Source organism: Solanum pennellii, chromosome 6 (assembly GCF_001406875.1).
Source record: "Solanum pennellii chromosome 6, SPENNV200".
Classification (NCBI taxonomy): Eukaryota; Viridiplantae; Streptophyta; class Magnoliopsida; order Solanales; family Solanaceae; genus Solanum; species Solanum pennellii.
Window position 1 is genome coordinate 48,971,829 of NC_028642.1, and position 21,361 is coordinate 48,993,189.

Genomic DNA, 21,361 nt, shown 5'->3' on the forward strand with positions numbered 1-21,361 from the left:
AAACTCACTTTGACATGTCAACAAAAAGTGTCTAAATGACACAACGGGATCCTACATGAGATGTCTAAAATAAACATAGCACTAGTTAAGGTGTCTAAGTAAAATTTAGTACCAATTTTAAGGGGTCATCGATGAATTTGGCCTTAAAAATCGTACGCATTATATAAAAATATTTATTTAGAAAAATATCCTTCACAATTATGCTAAAAAAGATGTCAACGTACTTTTGAGGGAGTAATGGGGCCTTTAATCATATTAATGCATGTATTAAATTATTTGCATTACTAATACCTAGAAATCAATGGTATTGGTAATACATTCCTCACGAAAAAATGCACCACACAATAAATTATAATGCATATAATTAATTCATGCATTATAATAACTACACTAAATATATTCTATTTGTGTATCGAATATAATATAAATAAATAAATTTATTTTAAAGCTAATCTAGCAGCAAAATAAAAAATACTACATAAATAGGTTTGTATATACATAACACAAAATGAGAAAAACAAATTGAAAATGAGGGACGGACGAAGTGGGGTAGAATTCTTTAAAAAAAGAAATATAGTATACTACCAATTATTATTGGGAAACGGGTCAAAAATATCCTCCAATTTTGATTTATTGTTTAAATTTACCCTTGCCGTTAAAATAAAATTAATTTTACCCCTCGCCGTTAAATAAAGTTAATTTTACCCCTCTTGTTACTAATTTCAGCTAATTTACCCCTCATTAGACGGATTGACCCAAATTGACCCGAATTTTAAAAATAAAACTCTATTCCTTATTTTAACTCATTAACCCGACCCCATTCTCCAGATCTCCTATACCCATTTACCCATTCTCCCAAATCTCCATTAAATATATCAAAGAGGTAAATTCGAGTTAATTTGGATCAATCCGTCTAATGAGGGATAAATTTGGTGAAACTAGTAACAGAAGGGATAAAATTAACTTTATTTTAACGGCGAGAGATAAAATTAACTTCATTTTCACGCGAGAGTAAATTTAAACAATAAATCAAAATTAAAAAGTATTTTTGATCCTTTTTCCATTATTATTTGAGGGGGAAGGGTGTACGGTGAAGAGGAAATGATATAGTGGAGTAAGAAGAAGATTTTAAATTTTTTTAAATTATGATGAGTTGGACGATCCTATTAACATCATTCATTCTTCCAGCATTTGCCTATCTGATCCTATTTGATGAAGTTTCTTTTGCAGGTCTACCCTTTAACCCTTCCCTAGTTTCTATTTTGGCTACGTATATAGGAAAACAACGCTGGAAAAACTATATAACTTGTATTGTTGCCTACTGATAAATGCTGCTCACGGAACGATCACCATGGACACGCCAAATTGTTTCACCAAGAAGGTTTGCAACTGAGAGAACAGTCAGCTGGGGGAAGTAGTGTCTGTCCATCACAGGAATTGTGTTTGTGGTGATAACCTCTTCAAATAAGCCACTTGACAACATTCCAATTGCAGGGGGGCTGTCATCACAAAATATCAGCACTTTGTTAGTATAGCCAACAGCAAATAAATATGCATAATGACTGAATTGCGCGATAAGGTGCCTAATGAAAAAAAAGAAAGAAGAGTAATAGCATTTGTATTCAACTAAAATGTTGTTCAAACTCTACAACAAAATTGATGGAAGCTAAATTAGCTTATAGTAAGTATGAATAGTCCATATTTGCACAGGGACCAACTATGCTCCCAGTCCAATTAACCCTGGTTCATGAACTACTAAAGAATTGAACAATTTGCATGCAGGAAGAATCCAATTGCACGTTAAAGAAAAACAAAAAATCAAGTTTGCAGAAAAGAATCCATACCAAGACGCAGTGTAACTGAAAGCTTATTCCAAAATATATAAATATTTTTCCATGTTTGTATGATGCACAGAAATGTTACCTAAAAACACCATGTGTGCAGCATGCATAGATTTCCCGTGCTCCCTCTTCGTGCAAAAGTTCTGCACCTTTGCAAATAGTCCCTACAATCCATAAGAAAGATGTCAAGCTGTTAACTGATGATATTCAAAACTGATCTCCTCAGAAGGAAGGAAAAAAAGGGAGCTGACCAAGGACTACAGAAACACAAGGAAATTTAATAAAAACTGGGAATAGAAGTTCTTATTGAGACACTTCATTATCTAAGACAGATTTACGTGTAACAAATAAAGCTGGATGCTCACAGCCCTGTGAAAGGGAGAGAAAAAAAACTGAAATATCCAGTTTATGGCTTGCCATGAGTATCTGATATATGTAATCAAACTCACCTGCTGTGTCAATCATGTCATCAACCATGACAGCAACTTTTCCTTTAACATCACCAATCAGGTTCATAACCTGCGGGCAACAACAAAAGATGGAATCAATGAAAAATAAGATGGTGTGAAACGCAACCCAAAAATAAAAAAATGGAACTGAACCTAGAACCTAGAACTTATTGCTTTGCGAAATACTATAAAAACTCTTGGTACTGTTCTTTTGTATTCATGGATTATGAGCATGTCTGGTTTTCTGCCTCTTTTTAAGTAGAAGATTTATTCATGAAGGTGACAGTGATAAAATACAAATAATAAGTTGGGAGATGATTCACCACATGAGCAAACCATATCTGAAAAGATAGACCAATATAGAGAGGGAGTCTATTCGAAAATTGTAGACATGCACACAAAACAAAAACACCACTGTACCATTATTATTTGCTGTCATGATCTCACTAAGCATTTGGCCTAGATCAAGTCATCTGCCTGCCAGAGATCTATGAAGCAGCAGCCGTTACATGGCCAAAGAGGATGATGCAACTCTCATTTATAATTATCTCCATAATTTATTCTCTCAAGATTTAATTTAAGTTTCTTTGCATGCATGAGATGACTCTGTCAATATAATGAGGAAATAATAGAGCCCAATAGAAAAATTCTCTCAATGAATTGAAAAGAATCACTTCATCTACTTGTCTTTATAAGTAAAAGCCAACAGGAGATAAAACAGTAAAGTGTGAAATCAAAAACATTATCTCTGCAACTACCTCAGCATGATTGTGCTCCTGGAATCTTTTGTCGACAATGGCTAAAGGTGCATCCAACTTTTTTGCAAAAGCACGTGCTCTAGCAACTCCCCCGACATCAGGAGAGACCACCACCATATCATTGGAACTAATCTTCTTGCTAGCAAGGTAATCCGTGATAACAGGCTAGCATGTACAAAGAACACAAACTGCCAATCAGCTAAGTGAATTTGCAGTTCTTAATGTTTCTGACGCATTTAATAGAGTACCTGACAGTGTACATGGTCCACTGGAATGTCAAAATAACCCATGGATTGCCCAGAGTGAAGATCACAAGCTAGAACACGATCTGCACCTGCTTCTGTTATAACGTTCCCAACCAATTTGGCAGCAATGGATTGACGATTTTGTGTCTGAAAAGATATAAAATATGATAAATAGACATGTATTTAAGAATGTCCTTATATTATTACTTGTTTCTTTAAAAATATCGTCTTTCGCATTCTTTTGGTAAATATTCTCATCAATTAATAACTCCTAGGAACTAACCAGAGAAATCTTGACTGACAAGAAAAGTGAAGACGAAAAAAGCATAAATAGGACAGAAGAATCCAGGCTGAACATAATTAAGTGCAGCACCTCCCAAGAAGTCAAGAGCAAAGAGCATAATATACTGATCAACTATGCTTCAAACGCAAATTAGATGGGATAAGTCAGATAAATCCTTTGTACCCATTACGCTTTATTTAGATACATCCCATTCCAACTCCAAATCATTTACTTTTTAAGATGAATTTGGAGCATTATAAAAAAACAACTGGACATTCTTTAACTCTCATATTTATTCTTGTACATGGATATACAAGTCTCAACCAGCATAAATTTATCTAGTCTCCTTTTATCATTTTCATTGACTTGTGCAGTCAACTTGTAAATAATCAAAAAATATGTAAACTAAAAACACGAAATTTGGACAGCAGATAAACTTGCCTTCCTATCAGCTCTGGCATATCCAAAATATGGAATCACAGCAGTGATATTTTTGGCTGAAGCCCTTCGGCATGCATCTATCATCACCAAAAGCTCCATAAGGTTTTCATTGGCTGGAGGGCAAGTGGGCTGAATCAAGAAAACATCACATCCTCGAACACTTTCTTGCAACTGGACATAAATTTCACCATCAGCAAAGCGCTTGATGGTGATCTTCCCCAGTTCATGCCCCATGTTCCAAGCAATTTCCTAAGGAATAAAGAAAAAGAACTACATGTCAAGAAAAGAAGCATAACTTAAATTATGACAGAAATTCAATGGATTTCACAGCTTGAATGACAATTCATGTAGCAACTGATTATTTTTTTATGATGATAGTAGTGTCCAGGCCAGCTTACACGCAACCTAAACTATTTCATCAGGCACCTGCTACCTCCAACCAGCCTAAGCAACCTTGACTTTTTCCTGTTTAATTTTTGTAATTCTATCACCTTGATATATAGGAGTCCAGGAAATTAGGATCAAAAAGAAGGGCGTGCTGGAGGCAGAGGCGGACTTACACTATAATGAAGGGGTGCACGAGAACCCATAAGTTTAGCTCTACCTGTGGATTATTATGTAGATACATGCTAGAAATATTTTATATACAATAAGTGGGCACCCGTTATCAGATAAAGGTGCACCAAACGTATATGAGATCATCTAAATCCTTTTTATTTGCAATTGATCCTCTATTGAGTCTTTTTACAGTATTCCATCTACCCATTGCATGGCTGCTTTTTTCTTTCTCTTTTCTTTCCTATTTAGGTAGTATACTTCATTTCCATTACAATCTTTAAAAGACTATGTCATGAGAAGAGAAAGTAAAGCCAAAATGTCCACACTAAAACATAAACCATACACCATTTGCTATAAATTATAATAAGAAACTATATCAACTAGCAGGTTTGCTATACATGAGGAATTAAATTCATTATACTATTCGCCATTCTATTTCTGTACTTAAGAAATTAAATTCAATATACTATTCGCACTTCAATTTTGTTGTAAGGTTTCCTTTCTTTTCAGACACTACTTTAATCATTCTTCATCATTGTGTGATCCAGTCCATAGATCTCTTTCATATGGTAATCTTGGAAATTTCTATCTTTTACTTATGTCACTGATGATATCCGTACGTGTTCTAACACTATATAAACAGGACAGCTTTTCCTCAGTTGGAAGATACCACAAACAAAGACATTTCCACGTAAAAATACTCGGTGTACTTATTTCTCTATTTTATTCCCATTATTTGACTATTAACATTATGTGGGTACTCACGGAGTCCCAAAAATCATTAGTAATATATTTTAAGTGAAATTACATGCATTGTTAAACATGATATATGAAATTCTTTGGGCATGGAAGAGATTGGAGTACTTATACTAAACTGTTAAAGACACTAACATATCAGGTTAGAATCCTAGAATGTAAATGTCTAACCTTTCATCATTCGAAATTTGCAGAGAACATAAGAGGATCCAACAGTCATTCAAGAGAAAAGGGATAATGGTACAAAAGCAAAACTCACGGTCACAAAAAATAGCAGGAAAACCTCAGAGGCATTCAAGACAAATTAGTATATTGAAGTATTTATAACTAGGCATCCCCAAGTCCTCATATACAGAAGTATTTTACCTCAGAAAGTGAAGGATTCGCAGTTCCAGAAAATAACTTCAGTTTTGGATTCAGCTTGGTGTTATCTCTGGTGACTGCATTCTCTGAGCATTTGGCTTGCAAGAACGTTGGAAGTATCACATCATTAATGATTGGCACATTAGGCTTCTCATTCGCTGGTTCATTGATTCCACAATTCTAAGACAAAAAAAAGATAGACAAGCATTAATTAAATAAACAACTTTGCAAAAGCTCAAAAGACGTTGAACCAACCAAGTAGGATCTCTCATAGAGCTAAAATTCATGAAACTGGCTCCAAAAGTAAATGAAGATATATAGCAAATCTAATTTCCAGATATGAAAAAATTATGCAGAATTGGGATAAAGAATCCATTTTTCCTGGAAGAACATAACCTATATAGAAAAACATAGACTGTTACTGCTTCCTAAAAGAACATAACCTGTACAGAAATGACCTGAACAAAAAGAGATATACATTTATCTCTTGTCTCTTAATCCAAAACAGGTAATAACTCTAAACATTTCAGTAAAAAAGCTGTTACTCCAACAATGGCAACATTCAGATACAAAATCATACAAATCTAATTATTACTTTAGTACATCATAATTTTCTATAAAAAATTCATGGAAGAAACAATAAAATCATAATTTTTTTAGGTAGATGTGTTTCTATACTTCAAAAAAAAAAAAAAAACCTTCAGTACTGAGACTGATAGTACACAATTGAGACTTGCTCAGCACCTCCACCATCCATCAACCGATAGTACAAGCGAGAACACTATTAATCCTTCCGATATGTAAAAAAACAAAAAAAAGATGACCGACGGTACAATTCTTTTCGAAAAGAATGAGTAAAGCAGAAAACTGAAACATTTTACAAAAATAAAAGTTGGTGAAAATAACATGCTATGCAATCTAACTCATTCGTCATAAACAAGAAAAAAAAAACTTCAGTCAAAAAAAGGGGCAAAAACATGGAGTTACTTGATTTCATTACATCTCCTCCATCTAAATCAATTCAACTGAAACTCATTCTTAAACTTCTGCTTTTTTTCATGGCAATGAAAAAAAGAAGTACATATATAAAAATTCACAAACTGATCGTCCACATCTTCACCACAACAAAGCCCGGTAGGGCCAAGGATTCATCAGCCAAATTTTAAAATCTATATAAATGAAAAACTACTTACAATGACGGAGTTGAGAGGCCGGGTTCGTTTGGGAGCAAAGCTTGTGCGATAGAGAGAAGAGGCAGTAGAAGAAGAAGAGAAGGAAGAGATGCGAGTGTTTTTTTTAGTAGAAGAGAAAGAGGAGAGCAGAGTGAATGAAGCCATCACAAAATCAGAAGAAGAGCAGAGTGACCCGCCCGAGTTTCCTCTTCCCGTATTTATATGTGGGGCTTTTCGGTTTAGTGTCAGGGAGGATTTTGTTTGCTAGGTCACACAATGACAAACACGCAGGTGTCAAAGCAGGGTCATTTTACGTGTTTGAATCTTTTTAAGGGAAAAAAACAATAAATTTAGTCTTAAAGAGATTTTGACTAAATTTAATTTTTTTTAGAATATTTAATTTTTCGTTAATTGTGAATTTGAAATGTTTGTTAATTAATTGAGATGTTTTCTGTTCTAGTTTGGAATTATTTCGACGTAATAAATCAATAATACTCTATCTATTTAAAAAAAATCTTTTAAATTTGTATGAAAAAGAATAAACTTTTTTCCTTTCTAATATGTTTTTAAAAGAATGATTTTTTTTTTAATTTGTTTAAAAAAGAATAAATTTTTTTCCTTTTTAGTTTGTTTCAAAAAAATAATTTTTTTCCTTATTAGTTTTTAGTCAGTTTTAAAAAGAATAAACTTTTTTCTTTTTAGTCTATTTTAAAAAATGACATTTTTTATAATAATTTAATTTCAGTTTTTCACGTGACATGTTTAAGAGCATAAGATTAAAGTACAATTTTATACATTTGACAATTTTTATTTATGATTCAAGATTGAAAAATCTTCTATATTTTCTTACTTCGTGTCTAATCAAATCAAGTTATTTTGTTAAAAACAGAGTACAACTTTTTCGTAACGTGTGAGTATTTAAGTAGGTTAACATTTGATAACTATGAGAAAAGGCATTTAAAATGTCGGTAACTTATTGAAAATGATTTAATTTTTTCCTTGTATTGGACATCAATTGATCTTAAACATTAATTTTCAAAGTTAAAAGATGTTTTTTCTTTTAATGGATTATGACAAAATATGTGTGTAACTAAATTCAATAAATGAATGCATTTTGCATTGATTTAATATAAAAATTCTATGTGGATAAAAAAAAAATTATTCATTGATTCATTTGGTTTCAATCATAAATAATTTGATTATATCAAAACTTAAAAATTATTTTGAGTTCAATGATAGTAAAGTGATTTCACCAAGCTAGAAATACTTGAATTTTAACAACTAACTTACTTCAAAAGTTAAACCAATTCATTTAACTCTCAAGAATTCAACAAAATCCGTGGTTATAATTTGAATTTCTTATTGTTTTGTTTAATATTCATGATAAATGACGGTTCAAAATTTGAAAACATTTCATAAATTAAATAACTGAATTAATAATTATTATAAATTTATAAATATTAAAAAGCAAAAATAAAATTAAAAAACATATTTCAATTAATTAAAATTTATATCTATTTATGTAAATCAGTAAAATCAAAGTCATAATTTTCTAATAATCAAGCAACAACAAAAAAATATACTATTAAGTATAAACAAAGAATTGTCACGTGATTTTGCCCCTTCCCACCAAGATGGCGTGTTATTATTATTATTAATTTTTTTGAAATATTACATGTTGCTGAGAGAACATCATAACACTCTCTTGCGTCATTTTTACTTGTTTTGTACTAAAAACGTTTTCACTTTAACTTATAGTATATTAATTTCATATAAGTATTATAATTACATATTCCTAGTTATTAGTATTATTTTTCAGGAGATGTGAAAAAATTTACGGATAAATAAAAATGAACGGAGAAAATAAATTTGTAACTATGTGGTTGTGGAGTCATCTCTTTCCCCAAATTCCACTTTTGTGGAATAATCAGTATACTTTGGCGGGCCCAATTTTCAAATGTTCCAAGACGACGTCTTACAATTTGTGAGAAGAATAATTGTTGGTCAAAAAAAGAAAAAAGAAAAATGCCCATTTGCAAATAAAATTCTTATCTTGAAGATAATTTTATTTTTTTAAAAAGTAAATTTGAATTTTAAAAATTATTTTCGTTTCAATAATATCCTTATTTTTATTAAATAATTATGGAAGATACTAATTGCCAAATTAAGGTTTTTAAAACATAAACAATAGAGTTAATTTAATTAAATAAATCACAAATATATATTTATCAACGTAACATCACCAAGTAAAATGAAAGGAAGGGAGTATTAATTACTATTTTCTTTATTATTTTTACTTGTTATATTATTCTAGAGATTGATGATTATTTTTGTTTATTAAATTTAGAAAATTATGCGATAAGTATTACTTTATTTCTGATAAATTTTTATAATTAATTATAGTTTTATTATTAAATTTATTAATTTTTTAAAAAATTAATATTAAACAAATAAAAATAAACGGAGAAATACTATTAGAATTTACGCTCCACTAATCTATTCGATTCTTCCAAATTCTCACCAGTCACAATCATAAATGGGACTAGTCTTACATCACAAATGCTCTTTTTATTTATGAGTATCAAATTAGTGATTTAAATTAATTTTGAATAGACCAATAATAAATTGATGTTAAAATGGATTGGATTGTAATTTATTCATATAAATATGGATAAGAATGAATTTTAGTCAAATATAATTTGAATAAAATTTTATTTTTACCCCTTTTAATTCTTTAATCTAGTTTTTTCCTTTTTTAATTCTTTTAAAACTATTTTACTTATGCTTGTCTATTTCTTTTTCTCGTATTTGAAATATATTTTAAAGTATGTCTATGAATTATGGTATGATACATGCATAATTAGATTTACACAGTCAAATTAAGTAAATACACTCATAAAATTAAATTAAAAGAACGTTATTTCATGAAATTTCATAAACGAAAAACAATATCATATAAACTCACAAAAAATATATTTATCATACATATGAAATTTAACATGTTCAAAAGATCACAAATTCAAATTGTGAACAGAATCTCTAGTAAAATGATAATGTAGTGTACAAACCTACTTCAACTTTATAATTTGATCATAAAGTCGGTTTTTTTTTAGAGAGAAAAATGAACCTCAAAAGATGTTTGTTTCCAATTTTATTTTATTTTTTTGAAAAGTTCGAATTCATAAGGTTGATTTCGAAACAGTAAAATGCATTATCCAACATTTGACCCCTACTTCTGCGGTAGAATGCATTTTAATCACTAGATCATGAATGCTTATTGACTAAAGATTATAGTTTATTTGTACTTTTTAAACGTATATTTTGGTGAAAAAATTAACTTGTCACTTTTAAGCAAACGTGGATCACAACCAGCGAGCATGATGAAACAAAATTATCTAGGAATCATAGATTACAAAAGACGAGAACTAAAGAAATCACTATAGGAACAGAGTCAAGTTAATTATTTTTTCTTATAGGAACATATATAGTATCAAGAATATACATGGGCAAATATCGAATGTGGCTCCCAACCTCAGCCACGATTGCAGATAATGAGTGCTTACAGTAAACAAAAAGAAAGAAGAGTTGACTACTTGCAACATGTTAAAGGCAAGTAAATTTCAATTCAACTCTAGGATTAGATTCTGTTATGCATCGCTGGAGCCGAAGAATTAAGGGTTCTTATGCTAACCAGTGAACGATATCAATCAATTCTGCATTTATATCAAGTACTTAAGTATCAGGAAGACATGATAATAACCTTGCCCTACTAAGGAAGGTTAGCTGGCTTTGGAGGTTGCTCTACTGATTCTGTCTCCTGAAAATATAGGTGGGACAGATAAGTTAGTCACCGTTCTAGTTCTAAATAAATCATCTAAAGAGTGATGTGCTTAAGAGACAATGTCTGAAGCAGCTTACACAGAACAGACAAAAAAAAAAATCCAACCGAACCACTCTGCATAATGATATCTGAAAAACTAATAAGTTTCCCAGGAAGTTCTGTCACTGAAACTTTTTTATCATGCACTGATCAATAAAAATGTTTAAGTCATGCAATTGGGTAGTTAGAAATATTGTCACAACCAGTAACAAAACAATCAAGCTGATGAACTTTTGCACCTTTTATCATAACTAAGAGGTGCCAGTAATTGTTGTTTAAAGATACTAAACTAAAGTTAGTGTCGCTGCAACTATCCATGTTCACTCTAGGAAGTTTTCCAACCGTAAGGACAAATACATAAACCCCATAAATATATGAATGATTGACAATCCAATGGGAGAGGGATACTAACCTCTAGGGATATTTTTCCATTTTGGGTGTTGGGGATGGGAGGTAGGGTAGCAGAGTTTTGTAATACCTGTTGAATAGCTTGAGCCCTGGATAAGGTCTTGAGCTGGCAGTTTTCTATGTTTGAGAGCAGCTGCATTACAGTTTTCAGCTGAGGAACACTGCAATCATTAACTTTGACATGAGAGGAGTTGAAAAAAGAGTAGTCAAGACAGCTGAATCCCGGAAGAATAATTCTTCCATCTCAAAGGAAGCAACTTCCATTGCAATTATGAAAGTAAGATCACACTAGCATTAAATAAGACTGATAGTTGTTCATCTATTGTCAAGCTTACCCAAAAAAAGAATAAAATCTTGGCTTTATTAATCATAAACTTTAATGGTCAAACTTGTGAAAATCTACGCAAGTGAGTAAGTAGTCAAAAGAAAATTCTAAGTCGCATCCATCTTCAGGCCTAACTTGGAAAAATATCATGCTATGCAACTCTACAGACTAGAAGCACTTAGTGATAAGAAGAACGCACTCTCTTTTACACATGATCCAAATCTTCCTCCTTTCAATTTCTCTTGCTTTACAAAGAGAGCTGATCAATGTATAATTTCTCATTAGAGCATATCTACCTAGTTACATACCATGAAACAACCTTCTTTTTCTGAAGTAAAGGCACGATATACATTTTAGTGGAAGATAACTTTCAGCGTGTAAATGAGATAGATGACAAGCATCCTTACGAAAATCTTTCTCGGATCATTGAAGCATTGACGCATTCCAAACATCAAGTTGCATATTACAAGCTCACTTTGAGAGAAGAAAGTTAATTACAAGGTAATTTCATCAACCATTAGTTCGTAAAACCAAAAATGTGTGAAAGGGCTGACCATTGTAACCCGTTGTCCATATGAGCATCCAATGACGAAATCACACGAGGCAGCTGCTCCAATACCTGCAACGAGCAAATTCAAAGCAATAAAATTAGGATTGAAGCTTCCTCCAGGGTCACCTTAGTTGAAATACATAAATTATAACTATAGGAAGACCTGCATACCAGCTCAGTATTCTTGATAGTAGATGTCTTGGCAAAAAGACTCTTTGGTAGCTTCATCAGTTCCGCCTGAAGCATATCGAGAAATGTGTCAGCAACACATGAAGTACACGTTAAATCTATAGTGGCCCTAACGCATACTTCCTGTATTTTTTTTCCCAATATAAAATAACGTACATGTTAATTCTACTAAGTATTTAAACATTCTTAAGCGAGAACCTTGTGCACAAAGCTTTAAAAAAAGACACTCCCTCCATAACCGTCTATAAAAAAGGCATTTAATTGAGCACGGAGTTTACAACAGTAGTTTAACATAAGAAACTATAAAAGTAGTTGATAAGTTAGTTGAGGATTTTGAAGTATTAAAAGCTATAAGTATTTGTGGAATGATATCACACATTAAGGAATGTCTCGAAATGGAAAGAGTGTCATAAATTAAAATGGACGAGGCAATACAACAGAGATCAAGTATGCATTGATAAATATAGCAAAGGCGGAAGTGATTCGAAAAAAAATCCCTAATTAGCAGCTTATTGCCTTGAAGGTCACTCATAATTGCTATTGTTGTTTACAATAGAGACTGAAACAATTGAAGAAATCTCTTTTTTTGGTTTCCCGCACTACCAATCAATCACACTTCAGCCAAGAACAACTAATAAACCCCAATTGCTAAAAGTCTAATCTTTGTTCTATGTGGAGCTGTATTCAGCATTTCAGGCATACCCACAAAGATAATTTAGCTATTAGACGACAATCAAGTACACCAATTACTACAAGAGCATAATCAAAAAACTTGGAAATCAATTTTAAGATGAATTAATCTAGAAAAAAATAAGGAAGGAAAGAGAGAAGAGGTGCCTGAGATGGGGAAGACTGAAACATGAGATGGAGGAGATTGGAAGTAGACTGTATAGACTGTGTAATTTGATCAGCCACCATCGTTTTTGCTGTTCCATCTCTACTACTGCCGCCCTTGACGGTCGACGTCGGCGTTGCCATCAGAATTTTCTCGGTGGGTACAGAGTGTCTGACTCTTGAGTTCGCCTGAATTGTGAATTCACAAAAAAAAAAAAACCAATTTTTTTCCCTTTCCAATTTATGTGTTTCTCACGTTTTATGTTTTAAAAAAAAACTTCCCCAAAATGTAACCTAGACTCTCACAAAAAAATAAATAAAATAATGCAGGTATTAGTGTCGTGTATTACTGGTTGATACTTTTTTTCAATTGATGTATATTAATTATAACAGTCTATTGTATATTAAGGTGTGTATTGTTAATATCATATATTTCTAAGTATTAATAATGTAATAATTTTAATGCATAAATTTAAAATGATAAAACATTTAATTGTCTCTCGAAAGGGTTTTTATATTTTTTTCACTATAAAAGTAAAGGATATCTTTATAAATATTTTTTTATATGCTATACATACTTTTTTAATGCATCAAACTAAACAAATACATTAAAATAATATATGTATAAAGCATAACTAATACATGTATTATTAATGCAAGTATTATAAATACACTTTATTTAGCATTATTATTATTATTATTATACACTCTATCAAACGACCCCTTAATGTATTCAAAAAATTTGCCCCTAATAATTCTAATTCACTAAATTGTCTATTTACGGGTTTATACGAATTCAATTTGCTCATAATTTGTATATGTATTAAAATTTTTTTATTAAATATAATAAATTTAATTATTATATATTTACTTAAAGCTAGGGGTGAGTGCAGTACTGGATTCTCGACTAACGGGAGTGTTCAAGGGAAAATTAAACCAACGCACCAAACGGAAATTCGATTTCTTTTTTTGGGAAAATTGTATATAATAGCAAACTAATAACCTAAATTAAATGAATAGCTAGAGTTTGATTTAATTGTGCTCCATAGCAAACATTAGCTAAAATTTGCCAGCGTCTCTCTCCCAAAAATCTCGCTCGCCACTCTCCATTCTCGCTCGCCTCTCTCGCTTTATACACAGAAGTGTATAATTCTGTTTCTGTTTGTATAAAGCGAGAGAAAATTGTATATACACATGCAAAAATGTATATCTTCGTGTTATACACTTAATTATACAATTTACAAACATTTTACTTCAAATATTGCAGAGAAAAAGGCCAACGAATTATACAATTGCGAATTATACAATTGCAGTGAAATACAATTTTCTCTAGCTTTATACAACAGAAGTGTATATATTGTGTTTCTGATTTTGTATAAAACGAGAAAAACATATATCTTCTTGCTATACACTTATAATTATGCAATATACATATATTTTAATTTGATTCAACTGTATGCAAAACAAATTATACAATTGCAGCGAAATAGGCCAGCAAATTATACAATTTAGGCCAGCGAATTATACAATTTAATATGTATAGCAAATTATACAGTTTTATGTTTGCTATGGAACGCAATTATGCAAAGTTTGCTATAGCATACAAATATGAATTTTTTATTTGCTATATGTGAAAGTTGCCCATTTCTTTTTTGGTTTGGATTAATCTAGTATTCAATTATCCTTTAAGTTGGCAATATTTAGTTTAATTTGATTTTGAGTTTTTTCTTCAAAAGATTAAATACTAAATCGACAAAAGATTAAGAAAGTAAAACATAGAAGTAATGATAACCTGGTGATTTTTATCAACAAAAAGAAAAAGGTGTTTTATGTTTTGTTTGTTCCAACTTGCAACTTGTTTATAGGACTTTCTCGTCATTCAAAATTTTAAGTTTCTGGGACACACACATTAAATTAGTGTATATTGAAAACGAAAAAGTTATCAAAATTAGAACTAATAGATTCGTATCACTATTTAATGGTTTAACAACAGATCTTAATCAGTTTGGTTTCTTTTAAGTAAAGAATTGAACCATGAATAGGCGATTTCATGACGAAAAGAGAGTCGTTCCAACACTGGAGCAAGCCTCACTTGTACAAATTCAATAAACCTCATTTATTCACTTGTACCCATGCATTGCAAGAAATTCAAGATGTCAACAGACTATGACATCCTTTGCAGATGACAGGTTCGTAAAACTGATCAACTGGCAATCTTTTTACTTTGATCGGTAAAATCTCTTATCTGACGAGATCTTAAATGATGAATTTTCCTACTGTATTATAAGTTTATGGCTTCAAAGGTCAGAAAGTTTTTATGTTTCATGCTTCAAAGCAGTGATTGACCCTTCCTCTACCAACCTTCCTAGATGACTAGATAGATACCATTTTCTACAGCCAATGCAAAACACAGATATACTCACATTCACATCCACATATATAAATAACCATCTTAGCACATGGACACAGGGGATGAGAACCCTGTGTCAGACACAAAGAGGAGAAAGGTTGAAGAGGCTGCAGATGCTTGAATAAGAGAAACAGGGGTTGCAAATTGCAATTCTAAAGTAGAATGACGCCTCATGTAAGGCTGTCAGCATCTGATGATAAAGATGCCTCTCCAGATAGCACACAATGTTGATCTACTTTCACAAAGAGTATCGCAGCAATAATAGTGCAATACTTCTATCCAAGAAAATATGTGGCTGCCAAATCCTAAAGTTAGACGAGGTAAACGTTCCAAAGTTTCAAGTTAAGTTGCTGGGCTTGTCAAATAAGGATTCTTACCAAAAAATGAAGCTTACAGTAATTTCCTGAAATTATGTTCTTCTTAAAAAGGTATCCCAGCTGCCACATTACACCCCTTGAGGTACAAACCCTTTCTCGGGCCCTGCGTGAATGCAGGATGCTTCATCCTTTCATGCTGATCAAATTACAGATTTAGGAGCATTACTTCCAAGCTATACACAGAAAAACAAGTATATCTGTAGCACAATCCTGCCAAACTTAATAAAAGCATTCAGGAGTAGCGCATATTATCAGGAGGAGAAAAGCTAGCAGCAGTCTCCAGGATAGCCCCTTGACACTATCTATTAGGGTGCCAGAATAGCTTTCACAATAGGTCAGACTACTAGGAACTGTGTGTTCCCAAACTAATTCAAAAGAATATGCTTAGACTTCCTTTTTCTAGTAGAGGAAGTGGATAAATACGAGGAAGAGGAAATATACAGAATTGTGAAAGAACAATTCCAAGCCCCCAACAAACTGCCAATTCTGACCTGTTGAAGTGCCAATCTCTATCCAGCACTTTTTAGCTCTAAGAAACCTGCAATTTCTTCCTCAAAATCAACCCCTCATAGAGGATCAATCCCCTTAGCCCCACCATTTGTAGATAGATGAAGAAAAAAGTCCAGCATATTTGATTTTATTTTTTTTAAACTGGTAATTTTCATATTTTATTTTATTTTTTTTAAAAAAAATTTACACATGCATTTAACTTGAAAAGAAGTTGAAACTTTGTGAATGGGGGGAAAATTACTTGAAAAACTTGTCAAAACCATTTTTTCAAACTTAAAACTTTAATGTATACCCAAACGGTTTATTGAATAAAAATTTGTATGGACAATCAGGTGCTTAGAAGTCTTTCATCTTTTTAAAAAATATGCAGCCATGAGTGCTAAATTTAAATAAAGCAAACACTTCACTCCACAGTACTGAGCATTGGTATTTGGATAGTCTTAAAGATCATTCTTGAATCTTTGCACATCTGAAACTCCCGTCACTCGTAATAATGAGTCATATTTTTCTCAATGAGCCATCATATATGCACAACATATCAACCATGACAATTATTTGAGAGGAACTTCCCGGCGCGAATCCGGATTTAGTCGGGCTCCAATGTGAATACTGGACACCGGGTGGGAAATTTTAAAAAAAGACAACTACTTGAGAGGGAATTTGGTGCCACGAGGAGATTTATTGCTCAGTAGGGTGGAGATGTACTCATGTAATTAGCTAAGGGATGCTCCAAAGGGCTGACCAAGGTTACTTGAGAGTGCAGATGGAGTTAAGCACCTGCCCATTCACAGACCAAGGGAAGGGGAAAGTCAAAAAGGATTAAAAGGAGGAAGCTAGTAGCGGCTAAGGGGAATGAAGTACCACAGAGAGACCATTTTTACCAAAAACAACCTGCTTGAAGTGTCTTTATTGCATTAACATAGTACATATAAGCCAGAAATGGAACTCCTAATCTTCTTTGCTATTGAAATGGCAAGGTGTTACTTTTTGTTGATAGAAACATAAACATGATGAAAGTTTTATGCAAATGATATACTGAATGAGCAAAGAATCAAACCACAGTTATCTCTATTTATTCTTTAAACAAATCATAGTCATCTCTATTAATTACAAAATGAGAAAAGAGATGCCATCTGCATTTCACAGAGAAATTACGTAGATGCAAGCCGCAAGGTAAGGAAACATAAATTATAATGTAAGATTGCTTTCCAGTAAGGAATAAGAGAAAATGAAGCTCAATATTTTCTATTGTGTTCCTCATTCTCCGGTCCGATTCTGAAATAGAACTATATTGCAAAGAACAAGTTTCAGTTGAAAAGCAATTGAAATCTATAAACCATTCCAAACACTACTTGAACAATAATTTCCCAGTTAGATAAAGGAATAAAGATAAACTAACATTAGAATGCTCGCGAGGGAGGACCTGAAGCCTTCTCTATAGTCTGGAGAAGTAAAACTTCAAATTCTTCATCAATCTAACCCTCCTTAAGGAGATAAGTATCAGACTTACGTTACAGCAAGCTCATTCATATATACATTGCATACTCAGAAAGGAAGTATTCTTTGACTATTTACTCGAGGTAATTAGCAGACAGTTCAAACCTCATGATGAAGAAGCAGCCCTAATAGCTTTCTGCAACTCACTCTCAACATCACTTGCTCGATTCCCGTTGGAGGAGTTCTTCTTCACCTCTTTCTTCGGATTCTCTCCCCCACTATTCCTCTTATTCCTCCACTGCTCAAATCCTCCTGAATTCTCAATCACCTGCACACCTACAAACTCTGCCTCACCAACACCCTTCCTAACACCATTCCCCATCTTCATTTCCTCCAACCTATGTTTCATCTCTCTATTCTCTCTCTGCAGCATCTCCAACTCGTTTTTCATCCAAAAGCACATACCTTTCAGCAACTCTGTTTCGCGTGAATTCTTATCCTTCTTCTCCTTCACCTCCTTAACTTCCTCAACTCTCTTAATCCCGATCTTATTCACACTTAAAAACGGCATCCTGCTTCCCAAATCCTTTGGAAAATTCACACCCCAACGACAATCCATCACAACCTTATTAGTCAAAGGCATTTCCGTCTTCGCCATTACAGCAATCCCCTTAAAGACAGAATCTTTCGCATAATCCTCCATCGAGAATTCCTTAAAACTCGATGGCCTCTCCAAAGGAACAAACCCAAATGAATTCCCATCACCATTCTGCTTACCCACGGAAGTAGAACTAGAATTCAGGTCAGAAGTAGTGGTTTTACGAAGCGAAAAGGAACCCAATTGGGGTTTGAAGAGAAGGGTAAAAGTGGGATTTTGATTAGAATTCAAAGGGGAGAAGGAAAAGTTAGCAGAAATGACTAAAGGTGAGTTCTTGGGAGACCCAAAAACCCCAATTCCAGATTTGAGCGTCAGAGTTAAAGGAGGGGCGATTGGGGTGGTGGAGCTGGGAGTGGTGGGGGTTGAGGCAGTGGAGTAAGCGAGTTTAAGGGTAGGTCCAGAAGGGAAACTGGTGGCAAGAGAAAGGGAGAGATCAGAAGGGTGATGGGTGGTGGTAGAGAAGCAAGAAAGGAAAGGAAGATTGAAAATGGAAATGGGGATTTTGGCACGGAGGAGAAGTGGGTGTGTTTGTGATTGTTTTTGGTGATTCTGGGTTTGAGAATTCTCTTGGAGTTTCAGTGAGAGCTTCATCGTTTTTCTCTCTGAATGTAAAATGGAAGCTTTACGTTTATGGGGATACTTGCCTTACCAAGATTGTGAAGCAGAGAAGCTCTGGAGAAAAAGCTGAGTCTGTAGATGCTATGTTGACGGGATGTTGATTTGGGCTTTAAACAATGGGCCTAAAGCTAAAGAAAATGGGCCTAAAAAAATTCATAAACAGATTTAAGGAAATAATGTTGGAAAATTTTTCAAAAAATCAATATTTTAACATTTAAGACGGCTCATTAGCAACACTTTCAATATTTAGTAAAAATGTCAAATTTTAGTTTGTTATGTATCTTATTTATGTTTTATTATTTATTTGTATTTAAAGAATATAATTATTTAATAACAAAAGGGAGAAAATCAAGGGAGATAATATTTCAAAAAGGTAAGGATCACTTAATTTACTCATCAGTTACATTTTCAAATAAAATTTAAACTTTGTTCTTCTTTTTTCTCCAGAATTTTTACTTTTTTAAAATTATATTCATTCCACAATATATTCTATTTATATTTATTATAGTTTTTTATTAGTTTGTATTCATTCCAATAGATATGCCGAATGTATCTTATATAGTCATCTAAGAAATATATTTGTATTCATATATTTTTTCCCTATATAGTTATTTTTTTCTTCAAAAATCTTGTATGTATTTATTTCAATATGTATTTTATTTGTATTTTTATTTATTCTAGTTTTTATTTAGAATTTTTTATAATAATATATAAAATACAAAAAAATAGTATGATGAAAAAGTGAATGAAATATAAAATTGAAAAGAAATAATTGAATATTTGGTGTACTCATTCTTAAATAAAATGCATAACTAGTTGACATACATTTAGAATAAATACAAATTAAAAAAAATATCAAGTTCAGAAACAATGCAACATAATTTTTGAATAAAGACAACTATTAATTGTTAAAATACATACCGACTAAAACAGTATCAAAATTCAATATATACTTTCAAATTTATGAATACAAAAAATAATAAAACTATGAAATACAAAAATAAATACTATCTGTGGTACATTGACATAACTATCACAAAAAAAAACAGAATACAAAATGAATTAAATATATGAAATACAATTCCAAATCTATGGATACAAAATACAATAAAACAATGAAATACAAAAAAAAAATACTAACTAAAACAGCAACAAAATTCAATATACACTTCCAAATCTATGAATACAAAAAACATTAAAACTATGAAATATACACAATCAAACTCATATAATGTGTTACATTGACATAACTAACACACACACAAAAAAAAAAAACTGAACACAAAATACAATAAATATAAATACAAAAATAAATACTAACTATAACATAATAAAAATTTCATATACACTTCCAAACGCATTGTAACATGAATTTTTTTTGAATTTTAAAAATTACTAAACAAATTAAAATAAACATGCAAGACATAGAACATGCAAAAAAAAAACCTCTTCTCCAACAATTTGGTCTTCTTCAACTTCATGGTTATGAATTTGTGTGGGATTTTGCACATCGACGGATTCAGGCATTTTTTCCTATCGTATATCCTCCTTAGATTTAAAAGCGGAACCTACATTGTTGTTTAATTATTGAGTGAAAAAAATTAAATGATGAAAAATCGGAAGAACTTTGATTATTTTGTCCAATACCTCTAGTAACTCTCTTGAAAACGTGCATTGAAGAGAGAATTATGTAGTCTCAAACCCTAAAAATATTTTAAGAACAACAACAGAACAAAAAAAAATAAAAAAAACCACTAAAATCAGTAAGTAAATAAATAAGGAATCTGAAAAACATAAGACCCAAATCAATGTTAATCTTCAAATCAAATCTTGCAACGAAATTAAATGAGAATAATAGAAAATATTAATATATTTAATCGAAAATCTGTGGAATTGATTTGGAAGAATGTTAGAGAGAGAAATTGAAAAGAAGAGTAAGAAAAATCTCGGAATTTGATTAAGAAGAAAGTAAGAGAGAGAAATTGATAAGCTTAAGAAAAGAGAGAGAAAAATTAAAATGACATTAATATCTATCCAATTACATAAATATAGAAAAATGTGTAATATATGAAAGAGAAAAAAAGGTATAAATAATGAGAGAGAAAATATTAATAATATCAAAATAATTATTTATTTTTAAAATAATGACATTTCTGACATGTTTACTAATATTATTAAAGTATGGATATTATCACTAAATAAATTGTTTTTTTTGACTAGTTAACTAAATTTCTCAATAATGTTTTATAGTTATAATTTATCTAATTACGTTTTATAGTTATAATTTAATTTGTTATGC

The 21,361-nt window shown here is 31.7% G+C and overlaps 3 protein-coding genes across 3 annotated transcripts; all 3 read right to left on the reverse strand.

Moving 5' to 3' along the window:
* Positions 1-1,107: 1,107 nt before the first annotated feature.
* LOC107021855 (ribose-phosphate pyrophosphokinase 1-like) lies at positions 1,108-7,105 on the reverse strand. Its single transcript, XM_015222574.2, has 8 exons — positions 6,888-7,105; positions 5,698-5,874; positions 4,018-4,266; positions 3,297-3,440; positions 3,049-3,213; positions 2,291-2,360; positions 1,924-2,005; positions 1,108-1,499 (listed from the first exon to the last, which is right to left on the reverse strand). The coding sequence occupies exons 1-8, from the start codon at positions 7,029-7,031 to the stop codon at positions 1,319-1,321; spliced, it is 1,212 nt and encodes a 403-aa protein (XP_015078060.1). The 5' UTR covers positions 7,032-7,105; the 3' UTR covers positions 1,108-1,318.
* A 3,205-nt stretch (positions 7,106-10,310) lies between these two features.
* LOC107023371 (tobamovirus multiplication protein 2B) lies at positions 10,311-13,299 on the reverse strand. The gene is made up of 5 exons (XM_015224051.2): positions 13,056-13,299; positions 12,201-12,266; positions 12,034-12,098; positions 11,225-11,315; positions 10,311-10,683 (listed from the first exon to the last, which is right to left on the reverse strand). The coding sequence occupies exons 1-5, from the start codon at positions 13,194-13,196 to the stop codon at positions 10,636-10,638; spliced, it is 411 nt and encodes a 136-aa protein (XP_015079537.1). The 5' UTR covers positions 13,197-13,299; the 3' UTR covers positions 10,311-10,635.
* A 4,228-nt stretch (positions 13,300-17,527) lies between these two features.
* On the reverse strand, positions 17,528-19,128 carry LOC107023372. Its single transcript, XM_015224052.2, has one exon. It carries the CDS (start codon positions 19,033-19,035, stop codon positions 17,953-17,955), a length of 1,083 nt encoding a protein of 360 aa, XP_015079538.1. The 5' UTR covers positions 19,036-19,128; the 3' UTR covers positions 17,528-17,952.
* Between the last annotated feature and the right edge of the window lie 2,233 nt (positions 19,129-21,361).

Coding starts and splice junctions, on each gene's coding strand:
- LOC107021855 (XM_015222574.2), bottom strand. CDS start 7,031: ATGGCTTCATTCACTCTGCTCTCCTCTTTCTCTTCTACTAAAAAAAAC. Junction 2,006..2,290: donor TGACATGATTGACACAGCAG/GTGAGTTTGATT, acceptor TATGGATTGTAG/GGACTATTTGCAAAGGTGCA. Junction 1,500..1,923: donor TGCACACATGGTGTTTTTAG/GTAACATTTCTG, acceptor TTGTGATGACAG/CCCCCCTGCAATTGGAATGT.
- LOC107023371 (XM_015224051.2), bottom strand. CDS start 13,196: ATGGCAACGCCGACGTCGACCGTCAAGGGCGGCAGTAGTAGAGATGGA. Junction 11,316..12,033: donor ATGGACAACGGGTTACAATG/GTCAGCCCTTTC, acceptor TAATGATTGCAG/TGTTCCTCAGCTGAAAACTG. Junction 10,684..11,224: donor GGGCTCAAGCTATTCAACAG/GTATTACAAAAC, acceptor CTATATTTTCAG/GAGACAGAATCAGTAGAGCA.
- LOC107023372 (XM_015224052.2), bottom strand. CDS start 19,035: ATGAAGCTCTCACTGAAACTCCAAGAGAATTCTCAAACCCAGAATCAC.